General features: G+C 47.6%; 1 protein-coding gene across 3 annotated transcripts in view; it reads right to left on the bottom strand.

Annotated features, from left to right (window-relative positions):
- Nucleotides 1-792: 792 nt before the first annotated feature.
- LOC129489816 (beta-glucuronidase-like) overlaps nucleotides 793-20,543 on the bottom strand; it is a 29,348-nt gene continuing 9,597 nt past the window's right edge. For all 3 annotated transcript variants that reach the window (XM_055292978.2, XM_055292979.2, XM_055292980.2), the window contains 4 exons: nucleotides 17,813-17,897; nucleotides 15,226-15,402; nucleotides 5,042-5,177; nucleotides 793-1,162 (listed from right to left, as the gene is read on the bottom strand). In XM_055292978.2, the coding sequence (XP_055148953.1) occupies nucleotides 996-1,162; nucleotides 5,042-5,177; nucleotides 15,226-15,402; nucleotides 17,813-17,897 (565 nt within the window). In that variant the 3' untranslated portion in view covers nucleotides 793-995. The remainder of the gene's footprint in view (nucleotides 1,163-5,041; nucleotides 5,178-15,225; nucleotides 15,403-17,812; nucleotides 17,898-20,543) is intronic.

Raw genomic sequence — 20,543 nt, 5'->3', positions numbered from 1 at the left:
TATATATTATAAATAAATAAATACAGTATATGTTATATTATATATAAATAAATATATTATGTTATATTATATATAAATAAATATATTATATATTATATATAGTTATATATATTATATATTATATATATTTTTCCAAAGCACATACTTCAAATCAGAATTGATGCACCAGCCTTGCCTTACTGGAGCCTAGGAAGAGAGGGAGGACAGATTCCTTAAGGAAAGACTGTGCTCTGGGAGGGGGCAGGTGGCGTCATTTTGGGGTGTAAAGGCATGGAATGCTGATTTGTAGGCAGAGTTGTTTAAGGAGGTCTTGTCACATTCAGCGGCATCCGCTATGATAAAGCCAATGGGCTTTTATACTCATCTGTCCATTTCTGTCAAGACCCTATGGCTGAGGTCAGAACAATGTTCTGGGAGAACCAGTTACCTCTAACCTTCCAATTCAGACACTGCCAGCTTAACTGTGTGGAAACTGGCACACAGACCCTGTTAAGTGCTGCGCAATGACAGCGTTTCTATGAATTTGTTGGTACATATGGGACTTTAGCTCATCTGAGGAGTCGAACAGCAGCTGTGAAAGTCTTCTACTCACTCCCTGTCGAGGCTGGCCCGGTTTGCTACACAAACACGGTGGCCCTAGGACCATGGGGCCATTCCTGCAGACGCCCTCTGGAACCAGCTGCTCTGAACGTGGTGGGGGTGTTGGAGCAGCAGTTTCTCAAAAGTCCACACATAGTAAAGGCTCTGAAAACAGCGCGACGCACAGAAATGATTTCAGATGCTTTTCAGTAGCCACTTTCATGCCAACTCTTTATTTCCATACTAGAAAATCTTTTATTTCCACCTTTAGTGTTCCCCGCTAGCACAGATGACCACAAAACCCAGGCCAGAAACGTTCTGGTCTGCCGTGAACAGTCCAGGAGGCACTTGTTCTGCTGCTGTGGAAGTTGCCCTGACGCGGGGAGGAAGGGACACGCAGGTGGTGTCAGTCTTGCTCAAGTAAACGGGCTGTTTCCCAAACATTGTGACTTGGCTACTGAGTGGGGATACCGGGTTTCATTGGCAATCTTCCAGTATCTCTCTCGCAAAAGGAACGCTGCACCTTTTGGTTGTCTCTGCCGAGTGAAGATCCCCTTTTTATTTCCCAGCACTCTCAGCGGTGCTTAAAAAAAAAAAAAGACACAAAGCGATTCAGATGACTTCTGATGGGTCAAGTTAGAACCAGTCTGGATCCAAGGTAGGCACTAAATAGAAATGTCCTTTTTTTTTCTTTTTGAGATGATCTCACTGTCGCCCAGGCTGGAATGCAGAGAAACAATCATAGCTCACTGCAGCCTCAACCTCCTGGGCTCAGGCGATCCCCCTGCCTCAGCCTCTCAAGAACCACCATGCCAGGCCGGGCGCGGTGGCTCACGCTTGTAATCCCAGCACTTTGGGAGGCCGAGGCGGGCGGATCACAAGGTCAGGAGATCGAGACCACGGTGAAACCCTGTCTCTACTAAAAATACAAAAAAATTAGCCGGGCGTGGTGGCGGGCGCCTGTAGTCCCAGCTACTTGGAGAGGCTGAGGCAGGAGAATGGCGTGAACCTGGGAGGCGGAGCTTGCAGTGAGCGGAGATTGCGCCACTGCACTCCAGCCTGGGCGACAGAGCGAGACTCCGTCTCAAAAAAAAAAAAAAAAAAACCACCATGCCCGGCTAATTTTTTATTTTTATTTTTTAGTAAAGACAAGGTCTCATTATGTTGTCCAGGCTGGTCTCAAACTACTGGGCTCAAGCAATCTGCCCTCCTCAATCTCCCCAAAGTGCTGGGATTATAAGCAAAAGCCACCATGCTCACAAGCCACCATGCTCAGCCAAATGTCCTCTTATAGTTTCCGAATGCTTGCTCTGAAGTGACAATTTATGGGTTGAAATATTTAAATACCACTGCTCTGCCCAAACACCCAGGTTCTCTGGTGTGTTAATTTCTAGTTTTCTAGTCTGTTAGGGGAAAAACCCAAAACAGTGGCCAGGTGTGGTGGCTAACGCCTGTAATCCCAGTGCTTTGGGAGGCTGAGGCAGGTGGATCACCTGAGGTCAGGAGTTCGAGACCAGCCTGGCCAACATGGTGGAACCCCATCTCTACTAAAAATACAAAAACTGGCTGGGCACATTGGCTCATGCCTGTAATCCCAGTACTTTGGGAGGCCGAGGCAGGTGGATCACAAAGTCAGGAGTTCAAGACCAGCCTGGACAATATGGTGAAACCTCGTCTGTACTAAAACTACAAAAATTATCTGGGAGTGGTGGTGGGTGCCTGTAGTCCCAGCTACTCAGGAGGCTGAGGCAGGAGAATTGCTTGAACCCAGGAGGCAGAGGTTGCAGTGAGCTGAGATCACACCATTGCACTCCAGCCAGGGGACAGAGTGAAACTCCGTTCCCCCCCCCAAAAAAAATACCAAAAGTTTATCTTTTATTTGCAAATTAAGGTTTACATGCTGGGTACCCAGCTGTCTGGTAACTGGGTAGGCAGAGGGTTGGGGGTATCTGGGACAGTTACCCTTGAAAAGGCTTGGGCCTTTCTGAAGAGATAGCGCCTAGTGGGAGCCAGGGTCCTGACCAGCCACAGGTGCCTATGTGGGACCTACTCATGGAGTTCAAAGTCCGCCAGGGCTGACGTCCAGCTTGGCAGCACCCACCACCGGTGGTCATTCGCCCCGAGCTGAGGCTGGTGGGGAGCACAGCTGGCAACGACCTGTCAGGGCTGGGCTCTCAGGACATTCTCTGTCCCTGGTGAGACCACCACTAAATGGAAATGTTAAATGGAAAGGAGGCCTTCCCCACCAAAAGGTTCAAGGCTGTTTCTTCCATAAGTGAACACAGGCACCGCCAAGTACTACATCAAATGCAGCCCTTACAACAACCCACAAGGAGGTGGCATTATCCCCACTGGACAGGCTTATGAAAAGCTTAGAAGACTTGCCCAACGTGATGCAGCTCATTTTTTTCTTTTTAAGACAGAGTCTCAGCTGGCCATGGTGGCTCACGCCTGTAATCCCAGCACTTTGGGAGGCTGAGGCAGGCGGATCACCTGAGGTCGGGAGTTCAAGCCCAGCCTGACCAACATGGAGAAACCCCGTCTCTACTAAAAATACAAAATTAGCCGGGTGTGGTGGTGCATGGCTGTAATCCCAGTTAATCTGGAAGCCGAGGCAGGAGAATTGCTTGAACCCGGGAAGCGGAGGTTGCAGTGAGCTGAGATAGCACCACTGCACTCCATCCTGGGAAACAAGAGCAAAACACCATCTCAAAAAAAAAAAAAAGATTCTCACTCTATCATCCAAGCTGGAGTACAGTGGTGTGATCTTAGCTCATTGCAACCTCCATCTCCCAGGTTCAACCAATTCTCATGTCTCAGTTTCCCAAGTGGCTGGCATTACAGGCATGCACCACCACACTGGCTAATTTTGTATTTTTAGTAGAGCCAGGGTTTCTCCATGTTGGCCAGGCTGGTCTCAAAGTCCCCACCTCAGGTGATCTGTCCACCTCAGCCTCTCAAAGTGCGGGATTACAAGCGTGAGCCACCGCGCCCAGCCTGCAGCTCATTTCTTATCACATAAAGCCTCGCACCTCTCCACAAAACTGCCATCAGGGATGTCCCCAGAGACCATTTATCGCAGGTGTCACGCAGAGGAGAGCTTCCTGTTCTCTTTTTCCCTTTACCTCTTCCTTCTCACCTCATCTTGTTCATTCGTTCAGCCCTTTTCCATTCTCATTTTTAAGCTTTAACCATTCAAAGGCCTGTCTTCCCCTATAAGGAATGTATTGTAATTCCTGCCATCACCATATCCTTCTCCAACCCACCAAACTGCTATCTTCAGTTTATGGTAAGTCCATAAACTAAGAAGAAATGGGACACATTCATTGCGAACTTGGCAGCCCCTCATCCATCCTCACATGAGAGTGCAGATGTTATTCTCTTTGAAGACCAATTTTGTTTTTTAAAGACGTCTCACTCTGTTGCCCAGGCTCTCTGGGCTCACTGCAGCCTCCAACTCCTGTGCTCAGGTTATCCGCCTGCCTCAGCCTCCAAAGCAGCTGGGACTACAGGCACACACCACCACACCTAGCTAATCTGTTTATTTTTTGTAGAGATGGGGTCTTGCTATGCTGAACAGGCTGGTCTTGAACTCCTGGCCTCAAGCGATCCAGCCAGCTTGGCTTCCCAAAGTGCTGGGATTACAGGCATGAGCCACCACACCCGGCCTGAAGACTTTTAAATGCTGCCAAATTCAAGATGCATTGAAACTCACCTGTATTCGATGAGCCTGCTTTTTGCAAGTGAGTAATATACAACAGACTGAAATACCTTAAGCTTCTCAGGCTTTGTACCCTTCTATGGAATAATGAGTGTATCCCAAAAGTAAATCCATAATGAGGTCCCGCTTTTCCTTCCTCCTTGGCTATGAAATAGACAAGAAAAAGGCAAGCCAGCCCTTTCCGATTCACTATAGCTGACTCTCCTGTTTGCTTTTTGACCGTATTTGGGAGGTGGGGGCCTGACTGCTTTCCTACTTCCTAAGCACAACTTACTTTTCCTAGGAAATTCTCAACACAACCTACATGGATTAAACCAGCTTCCCCACTTTGTTTCCAATATTCTTTTTTTTTTTTTTTTTTTTTTTTTGAGACGGAGTCTCGCTCTGTCGCCCAGGCTAGAGTGCAGTGGCGCAATCTCGGCTCACTGCAAGCTCCGCCTCCCGGGTTCACGCCATTCTCCTGCCTCAGCCTCTCCGAGTAGCTGGGACTACAGGCGCCCGCCACCGCGCCCGGCTAATTTTTTGTATTTTTTTTAGTAGAGACGGGGTTTCACCGTGGTCTCGATCTCCTGACCTCGTGATCCGCCCGCCTTGGCCTCCCAAAGTGCTGGGATTACAAGCGTGAGCCACCGCGCCCGGCCTTGTTTCCAATATTCTTACAATCGAAATGGCTAGAATTGGAAAGGCAATCTGAAAAAATAAGGACGGGTACATTATCCCATGAGCCAAACTGCCACTTACACTGTTCAGTCATGAAATCGGCAAAATTCCAGATGAGCTCTCCAACCACGTATTTTCTGCGTTTTTGATCCAGACCCAGATGGTACTGCTCTAGCAGACTTTTCTGGTACTCTTCAGTGAACATCAGAGGTGGATCCTGGGATTCAAGGCAAAGAGAATGTAAGAGTCAGAACTGGCAGAATTGTAAACGTTAGATAAAAATAAAGATCTACTTGATGGTGACCAAAATATCTGTCCTCGCAGGGGGCTATAGTGACTGCAGGACTCACTGAGGTAAAAACAGCTAGGGAATGATGTAACCCAGAATAAAAAAGGAGGCTTAAAAAAAAAAAACCTTAATGAGCAACTGCTTTATTTATTTATTTTTTTTTTTTTGAGACAGAGTCTCGCTCTGTCGCCGAGGCTGGAGTGCAGTGGCGCGATCTGGGCTCACTGCAAGCTCCACCTCCCGGGTTCCCGCCATTCCCCTGCCTCAGCCTCTCCGAGTAGCTGGGACTACAAGCGCCCGCCACCATGCCTGGCTAATTTTTTTTGTGTGTTTTTAGTAGAGACAGGGTTTCACCATGGTCTCGATCTGCTGACCTCGTGATCCGCCTGCCTCGGCCTCCCAAAGTGCTGGGATTCCAAGCGTGAGCCACCGCGCCCGGCTGAGCAACTGCTTTATTTATAAACGTAATTTGATATTCCCTTTACATTACTTTTCCACCTCTATCTGCTGGTACAGTCTTAAAGCTGAACTACACTACAGGTAAAAATATGTCTTTGGGCCAGGTGCAGTGGCTCATGCCTGTCATCCTACCACTTTGGGAGGCTGAGGTGGAAGGACTGCTTGAGCCCAGGAGTTCAAGACCAGCCTGGGTACCATAGCAAGACCCCCATCTCTACAAAAAAATACAAAAATTAGCCAAGCCTAGTGGCACACATCTGTGGTCCAAGCTAGTTGGGAGACTGAGGTTGGAGGACTGATTGAGCCCCAGAGATCGAAGCGGCAGTGAGCTGTGTTCACACCACTGCACTCCAGCATGGGTGACACAGTGAGACCCTGTCTCTAATATATATATAATTTAATTATCTGAACTAAACTAGGCTGGGCATGGTAGCTCAGGTCTCTAATCCCAGTACTTTTGGAGGTTGAGGCAGGAGGATCACTTGAGCCCAGGAGTTCAAGACTAATCTAGGCAACACAGTGAGACCCAGTCTCTACAAAAAGTCAAAATATTAGCCAGGCGTGGTGGTGCACGCCTGCGGTTCCAGCTACTTTGGGGGCTAAGGAGGGAGGATCGCTTGAGTCCAGGAGGTTGAGCAGTGAGCTGTGATTACACCACTGCACTCCAGCGTGGGCAACAGAGTGAGGCTGTCTCAAAAAAATGGTTTTTAATTAAACTAAATCAATTCAGTTATCCTAGTCATATCTCAGGACTTCAATAGCCATGTGTAGCTAGTGTGTACCATTTCAGACAGTGCAAATATAGAACATTTCCATCATTGCAAGAGTTTCTTTGTTTTTGTTTTGTTTTGTCACCCAGGTGGGAGTACAGTGGTGCAATCATGGCTGAATGCAGCCTCGACCTACTGGGCTCAAACAATCCTCCCACCAGCCTCCCAAGTGGCTTGGACTACAAGCACTCATAACCATGCCCAACTAATTTTAAATTTTTTGTAGAGATGGGGTCTATGTTGCGCAGACTGGTCTCAAACTCCTGGGCTCAAGAGATCCTCTGACCTTGGCCTCCCAAAGTGCTAGCATTCCAGGTGTGAGCCACCATGCCCAGCACTGCAGAGGTTCTATCAGCACTGACCTAGACCCTCTCAAGAGTTTCTTAAGAATTCAGAGCTGGGGCTTGGCACGGTGGCTCATGCCTGTAATCTCAGCACTTTGGGAGGCCAAGGCGGGCGGATCACTTGAGGTCAGGAGTTCAAGGCCAGCCTGACCAACATGGTGAAACCTCATCTCTACTAAAAATACAAAATGAGGTAGGCATGGTGGCGCATGCCTGTAATCCCAGCTACTCTGGAGGCTGAAGCACAAGAATCACTTGAACCTAGGAGGTGGAGGTACATGAGCCGAGATTGTGCCATTGCAATCCAGCCTGGGTGACAAGAGCAAAACTCTGTCTGAAAAAATTTTAAAAAATTAAAAAAAAATCAAAGCTGGTTACATTTTCAAAGAGGTTGAGCAAGCGTGCACTTCCCCCTACTTGACTAGTTTGCAGAAGTGGCATTCTGTAAGCACGATAAATTTAAGTGTGCAAACAGAACAGCGTAGTCCACTGTGGGTGGCTGTTCCCAGTGTGTTAACGAGAGTCCCAGGAGCTGTGACAAACAAGTGTGAGCTGGCTGGGGTGGGAAAAAGGGGCTGGACGGGGTTCAGGAATCCACAGGAAAAAAAAACCTCACAAGATAAACCAATATGTCTTTGGTGAGGAGGACGAAAAAATGAGATGGATTGAAAAAAATGAGGACAGGCTGGGCATGGTGTCTCATGCCGGGATTCCCAGTATTTTGGGATTCCAAGGCAGGAGAATCACATGAGGCCAGGAGTTCCAGACCAGCCTGATAGCGAGACTCCATCTTTACAAAAAAATTTAAAAATAGTCTGCACATGGTGGTGCATGCCTGTCATCCCAGCTACTCAGGAGGCTGATGCAGGGGAATCATTTCAGCCCAGGAGTTCAAGTCTGCAGTGAGCTATGATGACACCACTGCACTTCAGCCTGGGCAACAGAACAAGACCCTGAAAAAAAAAAAAAGGCTAGCACAGGGGATCACGCCTGTAATCCCAGCTCTTTTGGAGGCCAAGGCGGGAAGATCAATTGAGTCCAGGAGTTCGAGACCAGCCTGGACAACATAGCAAGATCCTACCTCTAAAAAAAGTTTTAAAAAAGGATCTTTTATTTGATGATTATGGTGTCAACATGGGCATTCCAGGCAGAAGAAACAGCTCAAGCAAGAGCAGGAGAGCAAACGAGTGCAGTGGAAACAGATCAGTGGCTGGGAGTGAGGGGAAGGGGATGAAAACCCAGGAGAGAGCAGAGGACACTGAGTGTCCTGACCAGGGGTTAGGACTTTGTCCTGTGGGCCTGGGGGAGCCAATGACAGGACTCCCAAAATTTTCATCTGTGGCTGGCACAGAGGCTCACACCTGTAATCCCAGTACTTTGGGAGCCTGAGGCAGGAGATCACTTGAGCCCAAGAGTTCAAGACTAGCCTGGGCAATATAGCAAGATCCCATCTCTACAAAAGTAAAAAAATTAGCCAGGTACGTTGGCATGTGCCTATGGTCCCAGCTACTCAGGAGGCCCAGATGGGAGGATCACTTGAGCCCAGGAGGTTAAGGCTGCAGTGAGTAGTGATCGCGCCACCACACTCCAGCCTGGGTGACAGAGAGACCCGGTCTCAAAAACAAACAAATACAAATTTGGATTTGTTAGAAAGACTACTTGGGGGGAGGGTGGAGCCAAGATGGCCGAATAGGAACAGCTCCGGTCTCCAGCTCCCAGTTCCAGCGACACAGAAGACGGGTGATTTCTGCATTTCTGCTTGAGGTACCGGTTTCATCTCACTAGGGAGTGCCTAACAGTGGGTGCGGGACAGTCGGTGAAGCGCACTGTGCGCGAGCCGAAGCAGGGCGAGGCATTGCCTCACTCGGGAAGCGCAAGGGGTCAGGGAGTTCCCTTTCCTAGTCAAAGAAAGGGGAAACAGACGGCACCTGGAATATCGGGTCAGTCCCATCCTAATACTGCGCTTTTCCAACGGGCCTGGAAAACGGCACACTAGGAGATTGTGTCCCGCACCTGGCTCGGAGGGTCCTATGCCCACAGAGTCTCGCTGATTGCTAGCACAGCAGTCTGAGATCAAGCTGCAAGGCAGCAGCGAGGCTGGGGGAGGGGCGCCCGCCATTGCCCAGGCTTGCTTAGGTAAACAAAGCAGCCAGGAAGCTCGAACTGGGTGGAGCCCACCACAGCTCAAGGAGGCTTGCCTGCCTCTGTAGGCTCCACCTCTGGGGGCAGGGCACAGACAAACAACTCAGCAAGAACCTCCACAGACTTAAATGTCCCTGTCTGACTGACAGCTTTGAAGAGAGTAGTGGTTCTCCCAGCACGCAGCTGGAGATCTGAGAACGGACAGACTGCCTCCTAAAGTGGGTCCCTCACCCCCGAGCAGCCTAACTGGGAGGCACCCCCCCAGTAGGGACAGACTGACACCTCATTCAACCGGGTACCCCTCTGAGACAAAACTTTCAGAGGAACTATCAGACAGCTGAATTTGTGGTCTCACGAAAATCCGCTGTTCTGCAGCCACCGCTGCTGACACCCAGCCAAACAGGGTCTGGAGTGGACCTCTAGTAAACTCCAACAGACCTGCAGCTGAGGGGCCTGTCTGGTAGAAGGAAAGCTAACAAACAGAAAGGACATCCACACCAAAAACCCATCTGTACATCACCATCATCGAAGACAAAAAGTAGATAAAACTACAAAGATGGGGAAAAAACAGAGCACAAAAACTGGAAACTCTAAAAAACAGAGCACCTCTCCTCCTCCAAAGGAACGCAGTTCCTCACCAGCAACGGAACAAAGCTGGATGGAGGATGACTTTGATGAGTTGAGAGAAGAAGGCCTCAGACGATCAAACTACTCTGAGCTACGAGAGGAAATTCAAAACAATAGCAAAGAAGTTAAAAACTTTGAAAAAAAATTAGAAGAATGGATAACTAGAATAACCAATGGAGAGAAGGGCTTAAAGGAGCTGATGGAGCTGAAAGCCAAGTTTTGAGAACTACGCGAAGATTGCAGAAGCCTCAGTAGCAGATGTGATCAACTGGAAGAAAGGGTATCGCTGATGGAAGATGAAATGAATGAAATGAAGAGAGAAGGGAAGTTTAGAGAAAAAAGAATAAAAAGAAATGAACAAAGCCTCCAAGAAATTTGGGACTATGTGAAAAGACCAAACCTACGTCTGATTGGTGTACCTGAAAATGATGGGGAGAATGGAACCAAGTTGGAAAACACTCTGCAAGACATTATCCAGGAGAACTTCCCCAATCTAGCAAGGCAGGCCAGCATTCAGATTCAGGAAATACAGAGAACGCCACAAAGATACTCCTCGAGAAGGGCAACTCCAAGACATATAATTGTCAGATTCACCAAAGTTGAAATGAAGGAAAAAATGTTAAGGGCAGCCAGAGAGAAAGGTCGGGTTACCCACAAAGGGAAGCCCATCAGACTAACAGCTGATCTCTCAGCAGAAACTCTACAAGCCAGAAGAGAGTGGGGGCTGATATTCACCATTCTTAAAGAAAAGAATTTTCAACCCAGAATTTCCCATCCCGCCAAACTAAGCTTCATAAGTGAAGGAGAAATAAAATACTTTACAGATAAGCAAACGCTGAGTGATTTTGTCACCACCAGGCCTGCCCTAAAAGAGCTCCTGAAGGAAGCACTAAACATGGAAAGGAACAACCGGCACCAGCCACTGCAAAAACATGCCAAATGGTAAAGACCATCGAGGCTAGGAAGAAACTATAGCAACTAACGAGCAAAATAACCAACTAACATCATAATGACAGGATCAGATTCACACATAACAATATTAACGTTAAATGTAAATGGGCTAAATGCTCCAACCAAAAGACACAGACTGGCAAACTGGATAAGGAGTCAGGACCCATCAGTGTGCTGTATTCAGGAAACCCATCTCACGTGCAGAGACACACATAGACTCAAAATAAAGGGATGGAGGAAGATCTATCAAGCAACTGGAAATCAAAAAAAGGCAGGGGTTGCAATCCTAGTCTCTGATAAAATAGACTTTAAACCAACAAAGATCAAAAGAGACAAAGAAGGCCATTACATAATGGTAAAGGGATCAATTCAACAAGAAGAGCTAACTATCCTAAATATATATGCACCCAACACAGGAGCACCCAGATTCATAAAGCAAGTCCTGAGTGACCTACAAAGGGACTTAAACTCCCACACAATAATAATGGGAGATTTTAACACCCCACTGTCAGCATTAGACAGATCAACGAGACAGAAAGTTAACAAGGATATTCAGGAATTGAACTCAGCTCTACATAAAGTGGACCTAATAGACATCTACAGAACTCTCCACCCCAAGTCAACAGAATATACATTTTTTTCAGCACCACACCACACCTATTCCAAAATTGACCACATAGTTGGAAGTAAAGCTCTCCTCAGCAAATGTAAAAGAACAGAAATTATAACAAACTGTCTCTCAGACCACAGTGCAATCAAACTAGAACTCAGGATTAAGAAACTCACTCAAAACCGCTCAACTACATGGAAACTGAACAACCTGCTCCTGAATGACTATTGGGTACATAATGAAATGAAGGCAGAAATAAAGATGTTCTTTGAAACCAATGAGAACAAAGACACAACATACCAGAATCTCTGGGACACGTTCAAAGCAGTGTGTAGAGGGAAATTTATAGCACTAAATGCCCACAAGAGAAAGCAGGAAAGATCCAAAATTGACACCCTAACATCACAATTAAAAGAACTAGAAAAGCAAGAGCAAACACATTCAAAAGCTAGCAGAAGGCTAGAAATAACTAAAATCAGAGCAGAACTGAAGGAAATAGAGACACAAAAAACCCTTCAAAAAATTAATGAATCCAGGAGCTGGTTTTTTGAAAAGATCAACAAAATTGATGGACCGCTAGCAAGACTAATAAAGAAGAAAAGAGAGAAGAATCAAATAGATGCAATAAAAAACGAAAAAAGGGATATCACCACCGATCCCACAGAAATACAATCTACCATCAGAGAATACTACAAACACCTCTATGCAAATAAACTAGAAAATCTAGAAGAAATGGATAAATTCCTCGACAAATACACCCTCCCAAGACTAAACCAGGAAGAAGTTGAATCTCTGAATAGACCAATAACAGGTTCTGAAATTGTGGCAATAATCAATAGCTTACCAACCAAAAAGAGTCCAGGACCTGATGGATTCACAGCTGAATTCTACCAGAGGTACAAGGAGGAACTGGTATCATTCCTTCTGAAACTATTCCAATCGATAGAAAAAGAGGGAATCCTCCCTAACACATTTTACGAAGCCAGCATTGTCCTCATACCAAAGCCTGGCAGAGACTTAACCAAAAAAGAGAATTTCAGACCAATATCCTTGATGAACATTGATGCAAAAATCCTCAATAAAATACTGGCAAACCGAATCCAGCAGCACATCAAAAAGCTTATCCACCATGATCAAGTGGGCTTCATCCCTGGGATGCAAGGCTGGTTCAACATACGCAAATCAATAAATGTAATCCAGCATATAAACAGAACCAAAGACAAAAACCACATGATTATTTCAATAGATGCAGAAAAGGCCTTTGACAAAATTCAACAACCCTTCATGCTAAAAACTCTCAATAAATTAGGTATTGATGGGACATATCTCAAAATAATAAGAGCTATCTATGACAAACCCACAGCCAATATCATACTGAATGGGCAAAAACTGGAAGCATTCCCTCTGAAAACTGGCACAAGACAGGGATGCCCTCTCTCACCGCTCCTATTCAACATAGTGCTGGAAGTTCTGGCCAGAGCAATCAGGCAGGAGAAGGAAATAAAGGGTATTCAATTAGGAAAAGAGGAAGTCAAATTGTCCCTGTTTGCAGATGACATGATTGTATATCTAGAAAACCCCATTGTCTCAGCCCAAAATCTCCTTAAGCTGATTAGCAACTTCAGCAAAGTCTCAGGATACAAAATTAATGTACAAAAATCACAAGCATTCTTGTACACCAATCACAGACAAACAGAGAGCCAAATCATGAGTGAACTCCCATTCACAATTGCTTCAAAGAGAATAAAATACCTAGGAATCCAACTTACAAGGGATGTGAAGGACCTCTTCAAGGAGAACTACAAACCACTGCTCAATGAAATAAAAGAGGATACAAACAAATGGAAGAACATTCCATGCTCATGGGTTGGAAGAATCAATATCGTGAAAATGGCCATACTGCCCAAGGTAATTTATAGATTCAATGCCATCCCCATCAAGCTACCAATGACTTTCTTCACAGAATTGGAAAAAACTACTTTAAAGTTCATATGGAACCAAAAAAGAGCCCGCATTGCCAAGTCAATCCTAAGCCAAAAGAACAAAGCTGGAGGCATCACGCTACCTGACTTTAAACTATACTACAAGGCTACAGTAACCAAAACAGCATGGTACTGGTACCACAACAGAGACATAGATCAATGGAACAGAACAGAGCCCTCAGAAATGATGCCGCATAGCTACAACTATCTGATCTTTGACAAACCTGACAAAAACAAGAAATGAGGAAGGGATTCCCTATTTAATAAATGGTGCTGGGAAAACTGGCTAGCCATATGTAGAAAGCTGAAACTGGATCCCTTCCTTACACCTTATACAAAAATTAATTCAAGATGGATTAAAGACTTATATGTTAGACCTAAAACCATTAAAATCCTACAAGAAAACCTAGGCAATACCATTCAGGACATAGGCGTGGGCAAGGACTTCATGTCTAAAACACCAAAAGCAATGGCAACAAAAGCCAAAATCGACAAATGGGATCTCATTAAACTAAAGAGCTTCTGCACAGCAAGGGAAACTATCATCAGAGTGAACAGGCAACCTACAGAGTGGGAGAAAATTTTTGCAACCTACTCATCTGACAAGGGGCTAATATCCAGAATCTACAATGAACTCAAACAAATTTACAAGAAAAAAACAAACAACCCCATCAAAAGGTGGGCAGAGGACATGAACAGACACTTCTCAAAAGAAGACATTTATGCAGCCCAAAAACACATGAGGAAATGCTCATCATCACTGGCCATCAGAGAAATGCAAATCAAAACCACGGTGAGATACCATCTCACACCAGTTAGAATGGCCATCATTAAAAAATCAGGAAACAACAGGTGCTGGAGAGGATGTGGAGAAATAGGAACACTTTTACACTGTTGGTGGGAGTGTAAACTGGTTCAACCATTGTGGAAGTCAGTGTGGCGATTCCTCAGGGATCTCGAACTAGAAATACCATTTGACCCAGCCATCCCATTACTGGGTATATACCCAAAGGACTATAAATCATGCTGCTATAAAGACACATGCACACGTATGTTTATTGCGGCACTATTCACAATAGCAAAGAGTTGGAACCAACCCAAATATCCAACAACGATAGACTGGATTAAGAAAATGTGGCACATATACACCATGGAATACTATGCAGCCATAAAAAATGATGAGTTCGTGTCCTTTGTAGGGACATGGATGAAACTGGAAAACATCATTCTCAGTAAACTATCGCTAGGTCAAAAAACCAAACACCGCATGTTCTCACTCATAGGTGGGAATTGAACAATGAGAACTCATGGACACAGGAAGGGGATCATCACACTCCGGGGACTGTTGTGGGGTGGGGGGAGGGGGGAGGGACAGCATTAGGAGATATACCTAATGCTAAATGATGAGTTAATGGGTGCAGGAAATCAACATGGCACATGGATACATATGTAACAAACCTGCACATTGTGCACATGTACCCTAAAACCCTAAAGTATAATAAAAAAAAAAAAAAAAAAAAAAAAAGAAAGACTACTTGGGGCCGGGCGCGGTGGCTCACGCCTGTAATCCCAACACTTTGGGAGGCCGAGGTGGGCGGATCATGATGTCAGGAGATCAAGACCATCCTGGCTAACACAGTGAAACCCCGTCTCTACTAAAAATACAAAAAATTAGCCGGGCGTGGTGGTGGGCGCTTGTAGTCCCAGCTACTCGAGAGGCTGAGGCAGGAGAATGGCTTGAACCCGGGGGGCGGAGCTTGCAGTGAGCCAATATTGCGCCACTGCACTCCAGCCTGGGCGACAGAGTGAGACTCCGTCTCAAAAAAAAAAAAAAAAGAAAGAAAAACTACTTGGGCACGGGTGATAGGAGCCTGTCTGGTAACAAAGCCAGTAAGGAGGTCACCTCTGAGGACCAAGCGAGTGGGGCAGAGGCCTGGCTGCTGCCGGGGAGGGAACGTGGATGGGGCAGAGGGAGGAGAGCCCAAAGCTAAAGCGAGGGGAGCAGTGCAGTGGGCGCAGGGCAGGCTGGAGGAGGCGAGTGACATCTTTGCCCTGAGAGAACACACAAGCAGAAAGTTCAATACTGCTTACCTGGTGAAACCCTGCAATTGCTTCCGCTCCATACTCGCTCTGAATAATGGGCTTCTGATACTTCTTATACCAGTTCTCAAACTGGGTGGCCAGCTGCCGTTGAATCAACTCCAGGTGCCCGAAGTCGTAATACCAAGAGTAGTAGCTGTTCAAACAGATCACATCCACATACGGAGCCTAGGACCAGAGCGGCAGAGCCCGTTCAGCACCCAGAAGACAGCATGACTCAGCACTCACACAATGCAGAGGCTCTTCTGGCAGAGAAGGTAAGAAGGGGATGTAATCCCAGCACTCTGGGAGGCTGAGGCAGGAGGATGGCTTAAGGCCAGGGGTTCAAGGCCAGCCTGGGCAACACAGCAAGACCCTAGCTCTACAAAAAATAGTAGTAAAAAATTAGCAGGGCATGGTGGCTCATGCCTGTAATCCCAGCACATTGGGAGGCCAAGATGGGAGGATCGCTTGATCCCAGGAGTTTGAGACCAGCCTCGGCAACGTCGCAAGACCTCATTTCTACCAAAAAAAAAAAAAAAAAAAAACCTAGAACAGGAACAGCTGCCTCCTGGGGCTGAGAACATCCAAGTGCACCAATTTAGATCCTGAAATTACCCTGCTCCATAGGCAGGAAACATGGTCACAGAGTGGCCCAAAGGAGGCAGGCCTGTGATTCCGTGCTGATGCTCACAACGTGCGCAGCTGGGAAGGGCTGTGAGAGGCAGAGCAGTTGCCAAGGCGCAGTCCTCAGCCAAAGCCCAGGGCCCCCACCACTGGAAATGACTCCTCTCCAGGCAGCACTCCCATCACTGGGCTTCCCCTCACCTTGCCCTGGAGAAGCGCTCCCACCCGAAGGGCTGATGCAGTCATTCTCACAGAGAAATCTTTTTTTGTTTCATTTTGGAGACAGAATCTCACGCTCTGTCGCCCAGACTAGAATGTTAGTGGTGCCATCTCAGCTCACTGCGACCTCTGCCTCCCACCATCAGGTGCTTCTCATGCCTCAGCCTCCCGAGTAGCTAGGATTACAGGCGTGCGCCACCACGCCCAGCTAATTTTTTGTATTTTTGGTAGAAACAAAGATTCACCAGTTGGCTGGGCTGCTCTTGAACTCCTGACCTCAAGAAATCTGCCTGCCTCGGCCTCCCAAAGTGCTGGGATGATAGGCATAAGCCACCATGCCCGGCTGTCACAGAGAATCTTGAGGCAGCTTTCACGAGGCAGCACTGTGGGCTGTAGAGGGCCTGGAAGAGTCCGTCCTAGGGGCAGGGCAGAGAAGACCGAGTGGGACCACCCCAAGCTTCAGCACAGCGGTGCTCACGGCTGAGCCGCACGGGCTTCTGTGTCCAACTGGCTAGTTTCTAATGCGTCCTGAACACACTTCTTTCTAGTAAAAATGCTGGCCGGGTGCGGTGGCTGACGCCTGTAATCCCTGCACGTTGGGAGGCCAAAGTGGGCAGATCACCTGAGATCAGCAGTTTGAGACCAGCCTGGCTAACGTGGCAAAACCCCATCTCTACTAAAAAATACAAAAATGCCAGGTGTGGTGGCGTGCACCTGTAATCCCAGCTACTCAGGAGGCTGAGGCAGAATTGCTTGAACCTGGGAGGAGGAGGTTGCAGTGAGCTGAGACTGCACCATTTCACTCAAGCCTGGGCAACAGAGCAAGACTCCAACTCAAAAAAAAAAAAAAAAAAAAAGAAAGAAAGAAAAAAAGAATGCTAATGTCAGCCAGGCACTGCGGCTCGTGCCTCTAATCCCAGCACTTTCGGAGGCCAAGGCAGGATATCACTTGAGCTGAAGAGTTTGAGACCAGCCTGGGCAACATAGAGAGATCCCACCTCTACAAAAAAAATATAAAATTAGCCAGGCGCGGTGGTGAAAACCTGGAGTCCCAGCTACTTGGGAGGCTGAGGCAGGAGGATTACTTGGGCCCAGGAATTCAAGGCTGCAGTGAGCTGTGATTGCACCACTGCATGCCAGCCAGGGCAACAGAGTAGGACATTGCCTCTACAAAAGAAAAAGAAAAACTTAAGTTCCAACCCTGGACTTACTAAATCAGGATCTCAGAATGCAGAGATCTGGCATTTCATAAAAACTTGCCCTAGAGATTCTCATCAGCCAGGTGTGGGCTAGATGAACTCTAAGCTCCCTAAAACCTTAGACATTTTATAAGTTTATTAAATCAAAGTGCAAAAAATGCCGAGTCCAAACTGAGCAAACAAATCCCATCTCCCTATGCCCAGCCTCCTTGGATTGAGAAAGCCACACTGCCTGGCGAGTAAGCTGGGGGAGAATTCTCATTAACCCAAAGACCATCTGTGAAAACAGACCGGCTGCAGCCGGGGTGTGGTGGCCCCCACCTGTAACCCCAGCCCTTTGGGAGGCCAAGGCAGGAGGATTGCTTGAGCCCAGGAGTTGGAGACCAGTCTGGGCAACGTGGCAAGACCCTGTCTCTATCTTTTTAAGTAAAAAAGAAAATGAAATAAAACCCAGACTGGCAGCGCATGGTTCTTTCCAGCTGTCCCCATGAGCAGGCTTCAGGACGAGCCCAGGCAAAGGCAGAGAGAAGTGGGGTGGGGACTCCCAGGCTCACCGCCTTGTCTGCTGTATAGTTGGATTTGGACACAAAGGTCACAGGCCGGGAGGGGTCCAAGGCTTTGGTGTGAGCGATCACCATCCTGTCCACAAAAGGCAGAAGACACAGGTTCCATCAGTCCAGGAATGGCTCAGACACCCTCCCACCCTCTCTGTCCCATCTTCCCCCGCCAGAACACAACATGGGGTCAGGCATGATGGTTCACACCTGTAATCCCAGCACTTTGGGAGGCCGAGGAGGGTGGATCACTTGAGGTCAGGAGTTCAAGATCAGCCTGGCTAACATGGCAAAACCCCATCTCTACTACAAAAACAAAAATTAGCCAGGCATGGTGGCGCATGTCTGTAACCCCAGCTACTCGGGAGGCTGAGGCACAAGAATCACTTGAACCCCCGAGGTGGAGGTTGCAGTGAGCCGAGATCGTGCCACTGCACTCCAGCCTGGTCCACAGAGCAAGACCTGTCTCAAAACAAACAAAAAAACAAAAACAAAAAAAGGAAAAAAAAAAAGCGTGGAGCCGCTGCTTTCTTCCCTAACTTGAGATGTATTTTACGTAAGGGCATATGATCCTCTAGTCCTAGACCGAGCTCTCTAACATCACTCTTTCTCCCCCCATCTCTGAATCCTAACCCCCCAGAGGAGTAGCCACTCTTCCAGGTACACAGAGATGAGGCCACTGGGCTGAACACTGGCAAAAATGAGGTTGACTCCCTGAAACAGCTCTTGAACACAGGAGTGGATGGATGCAGATTTGGGCGGGGTATTTATTAATGCATCAAGCAAACAGGGGCACTCCCTGGGAGGTAGGCATAGGGCTGGGTGAGAGGTTCTCAGCAGTGACTCAAATCTAAGTCCACAGGTCCTGGGCAGTGGGAGTGGAGACGCATGCACAGAGAAATGGTGCAAGTGCCGGGCAAGGTGGCTCATGCCTAGAATCCCAGCATTTTGGGAGGCTTACTGAGACCAGGAGTTCAAGCCCAGCCTGGGCAACATAGCAAGACCTTGTTTCTACAACAAATTTAAAAATTAGGGGTGGGCACGGTGGCTCACGCCTGTAATCCCAGCACTTTGGGAGGCCGAGGCTGGTGGATCATGAGATCAAGAGTTTCAGACCAGCCTGGCCAACATGGTGGAATTCCATCTCTAAAAAAAAAAAAAAACTAGCCAGACACAGTGGCACACACCTATAATGCCAGCTACACATGAGGCTGAGGCAGGAGAATTGCTTGCACCCAGGAGGCAAAGATTGCAGTGAGCCGAGATTGCACCACTACTCTCCAGCCTGGGCAACAGAGCAAGACTCCATCTCGGGAAAAAAAAAAATTTTAAACTTAGCCTGGCATGGTGTTGCACACCTGTGGTCCCAGGTATTTGGGAGGCTGAATGGGGAGGATCACTTAATCCCAGGAGGCCGAGGTAGCAACAAGCCGTGATTGCACCACTGCACTCCATCCTGGGGAACAGAGCGAGACCCTGACTCTGAAAAATGAAACAATGAAAGAAATGTTGCGAATGGAAGTGACAAGTGGTGGCAAGAATTGGGCTCTGTGAGACAATAAATATAACTTGGACTGGAGAGTCAGGGACAGCCTTATAGAAGAAATGGCCCTCAGGCTGGGCCCAGTGGCTCACACCTGTAATCCCAGCACTTCAGGAAGCCGAGGCAGGCAGATCACAAGGTCAGGAGTTCGAGACCAGCCTGACCAACATGGAGAAACCACGTCTCTACTAAAAATACAAAATTAGCCAGGCATGGTGGCATGTGCCTGTAGTCCCAGCTACTCAGGAGGCTGAGGCAGGAGAATCACTTGAACCCAGAAGCCAGAGGTTGGGGTGGACTGAGATCGCGCCATTGCACTCCAGCCTGGGCAACAAGAGCAAAACTCCATCTCAAAAACAAAACAAAACAAAAACAAAAACAAAAAAAGAAGAAACAGCCCTTATGCCGAGTAGAGTTAACCAGGAGGGATGAAGGGAAGAAAAACCCAACAGAAGGACCCATCCATGCTCAGAGCTCCCAGCACCCGCCCAAGGCCTCCACAGTAGACTGTTTTTGTTTGTTTGTTTGTTTGTTTGTTTTGAGAGACAGAATCTCACTCTGTAGCCCAGGCTGGAGTGCAATGGCATGATCTCGGCTCACTGCAACCTCCGCCTCCCGGGTTCAAGCGATTCTCCTGCCTCAGCCTCCCAAGTAGCTGGGATTATAGGTGCCCACCTCTGTGCCTGGCTAATTTTTGTATTTTTAGTAGAGATGGGGTTTCAATATCTGTTGGCCAGGCTGGTCTCCAACTCCTGACCTCAGGTGATCCACCCACCTTGGCCTCCCAAAGTGCTGGGATTACAGGCGTGAGCCACTGCACCCGGCCTAGACTGTTGTTGAAGCCTGTTTTCCTCTTCTCTTTCCTCAGTTCATTTCTTCTTTCACGCCCTCCCCCATCATTGCTCTGCCCATCCGAAGGCTGTGGCTGGCACAGGTCGGAACAGAACCCCCTAGCCTCAAGTTCCAAACCCACACTCTCCCACAGCCAGGCTCTCAGATGGGAAACTTCAAAGCCTTGTGACAGCCTGGCTGAACCTCTCCAGCCTGGGTGGCTCCCTCCAAATCCTGCCCCAGAAAACAGGCATCTCCTCTGTCCACCTCCCAAAGAAGCCTCAAACACCTGCTCCTGGAAGCCTGTACTCTTCCCCTTCGCAACAAACGTCCTGTCCACCCAGTCCTGCTGAGCAC

This window comes from Symphalangus syndactylus, chromosome 9 (genome assembly GCF_028878055.3).
Source record: "Symphalangus syndactylus isolate Jambi chromosome 9, NHGRI_mSymSyn1-v2.1_pri, whole genome shotgun sequence".
Taxonomy (NCBI): Eukaryota; Metazoa; Chordata; class Mammalia; order Primates; family Hylobatidae; genus Symphalangus; species Symphalangus syndactylus.
Note: the sequence above shows the minus strand (reverse complement) of the source record. Positions and strands in the feature narration are given on the sequence as shown.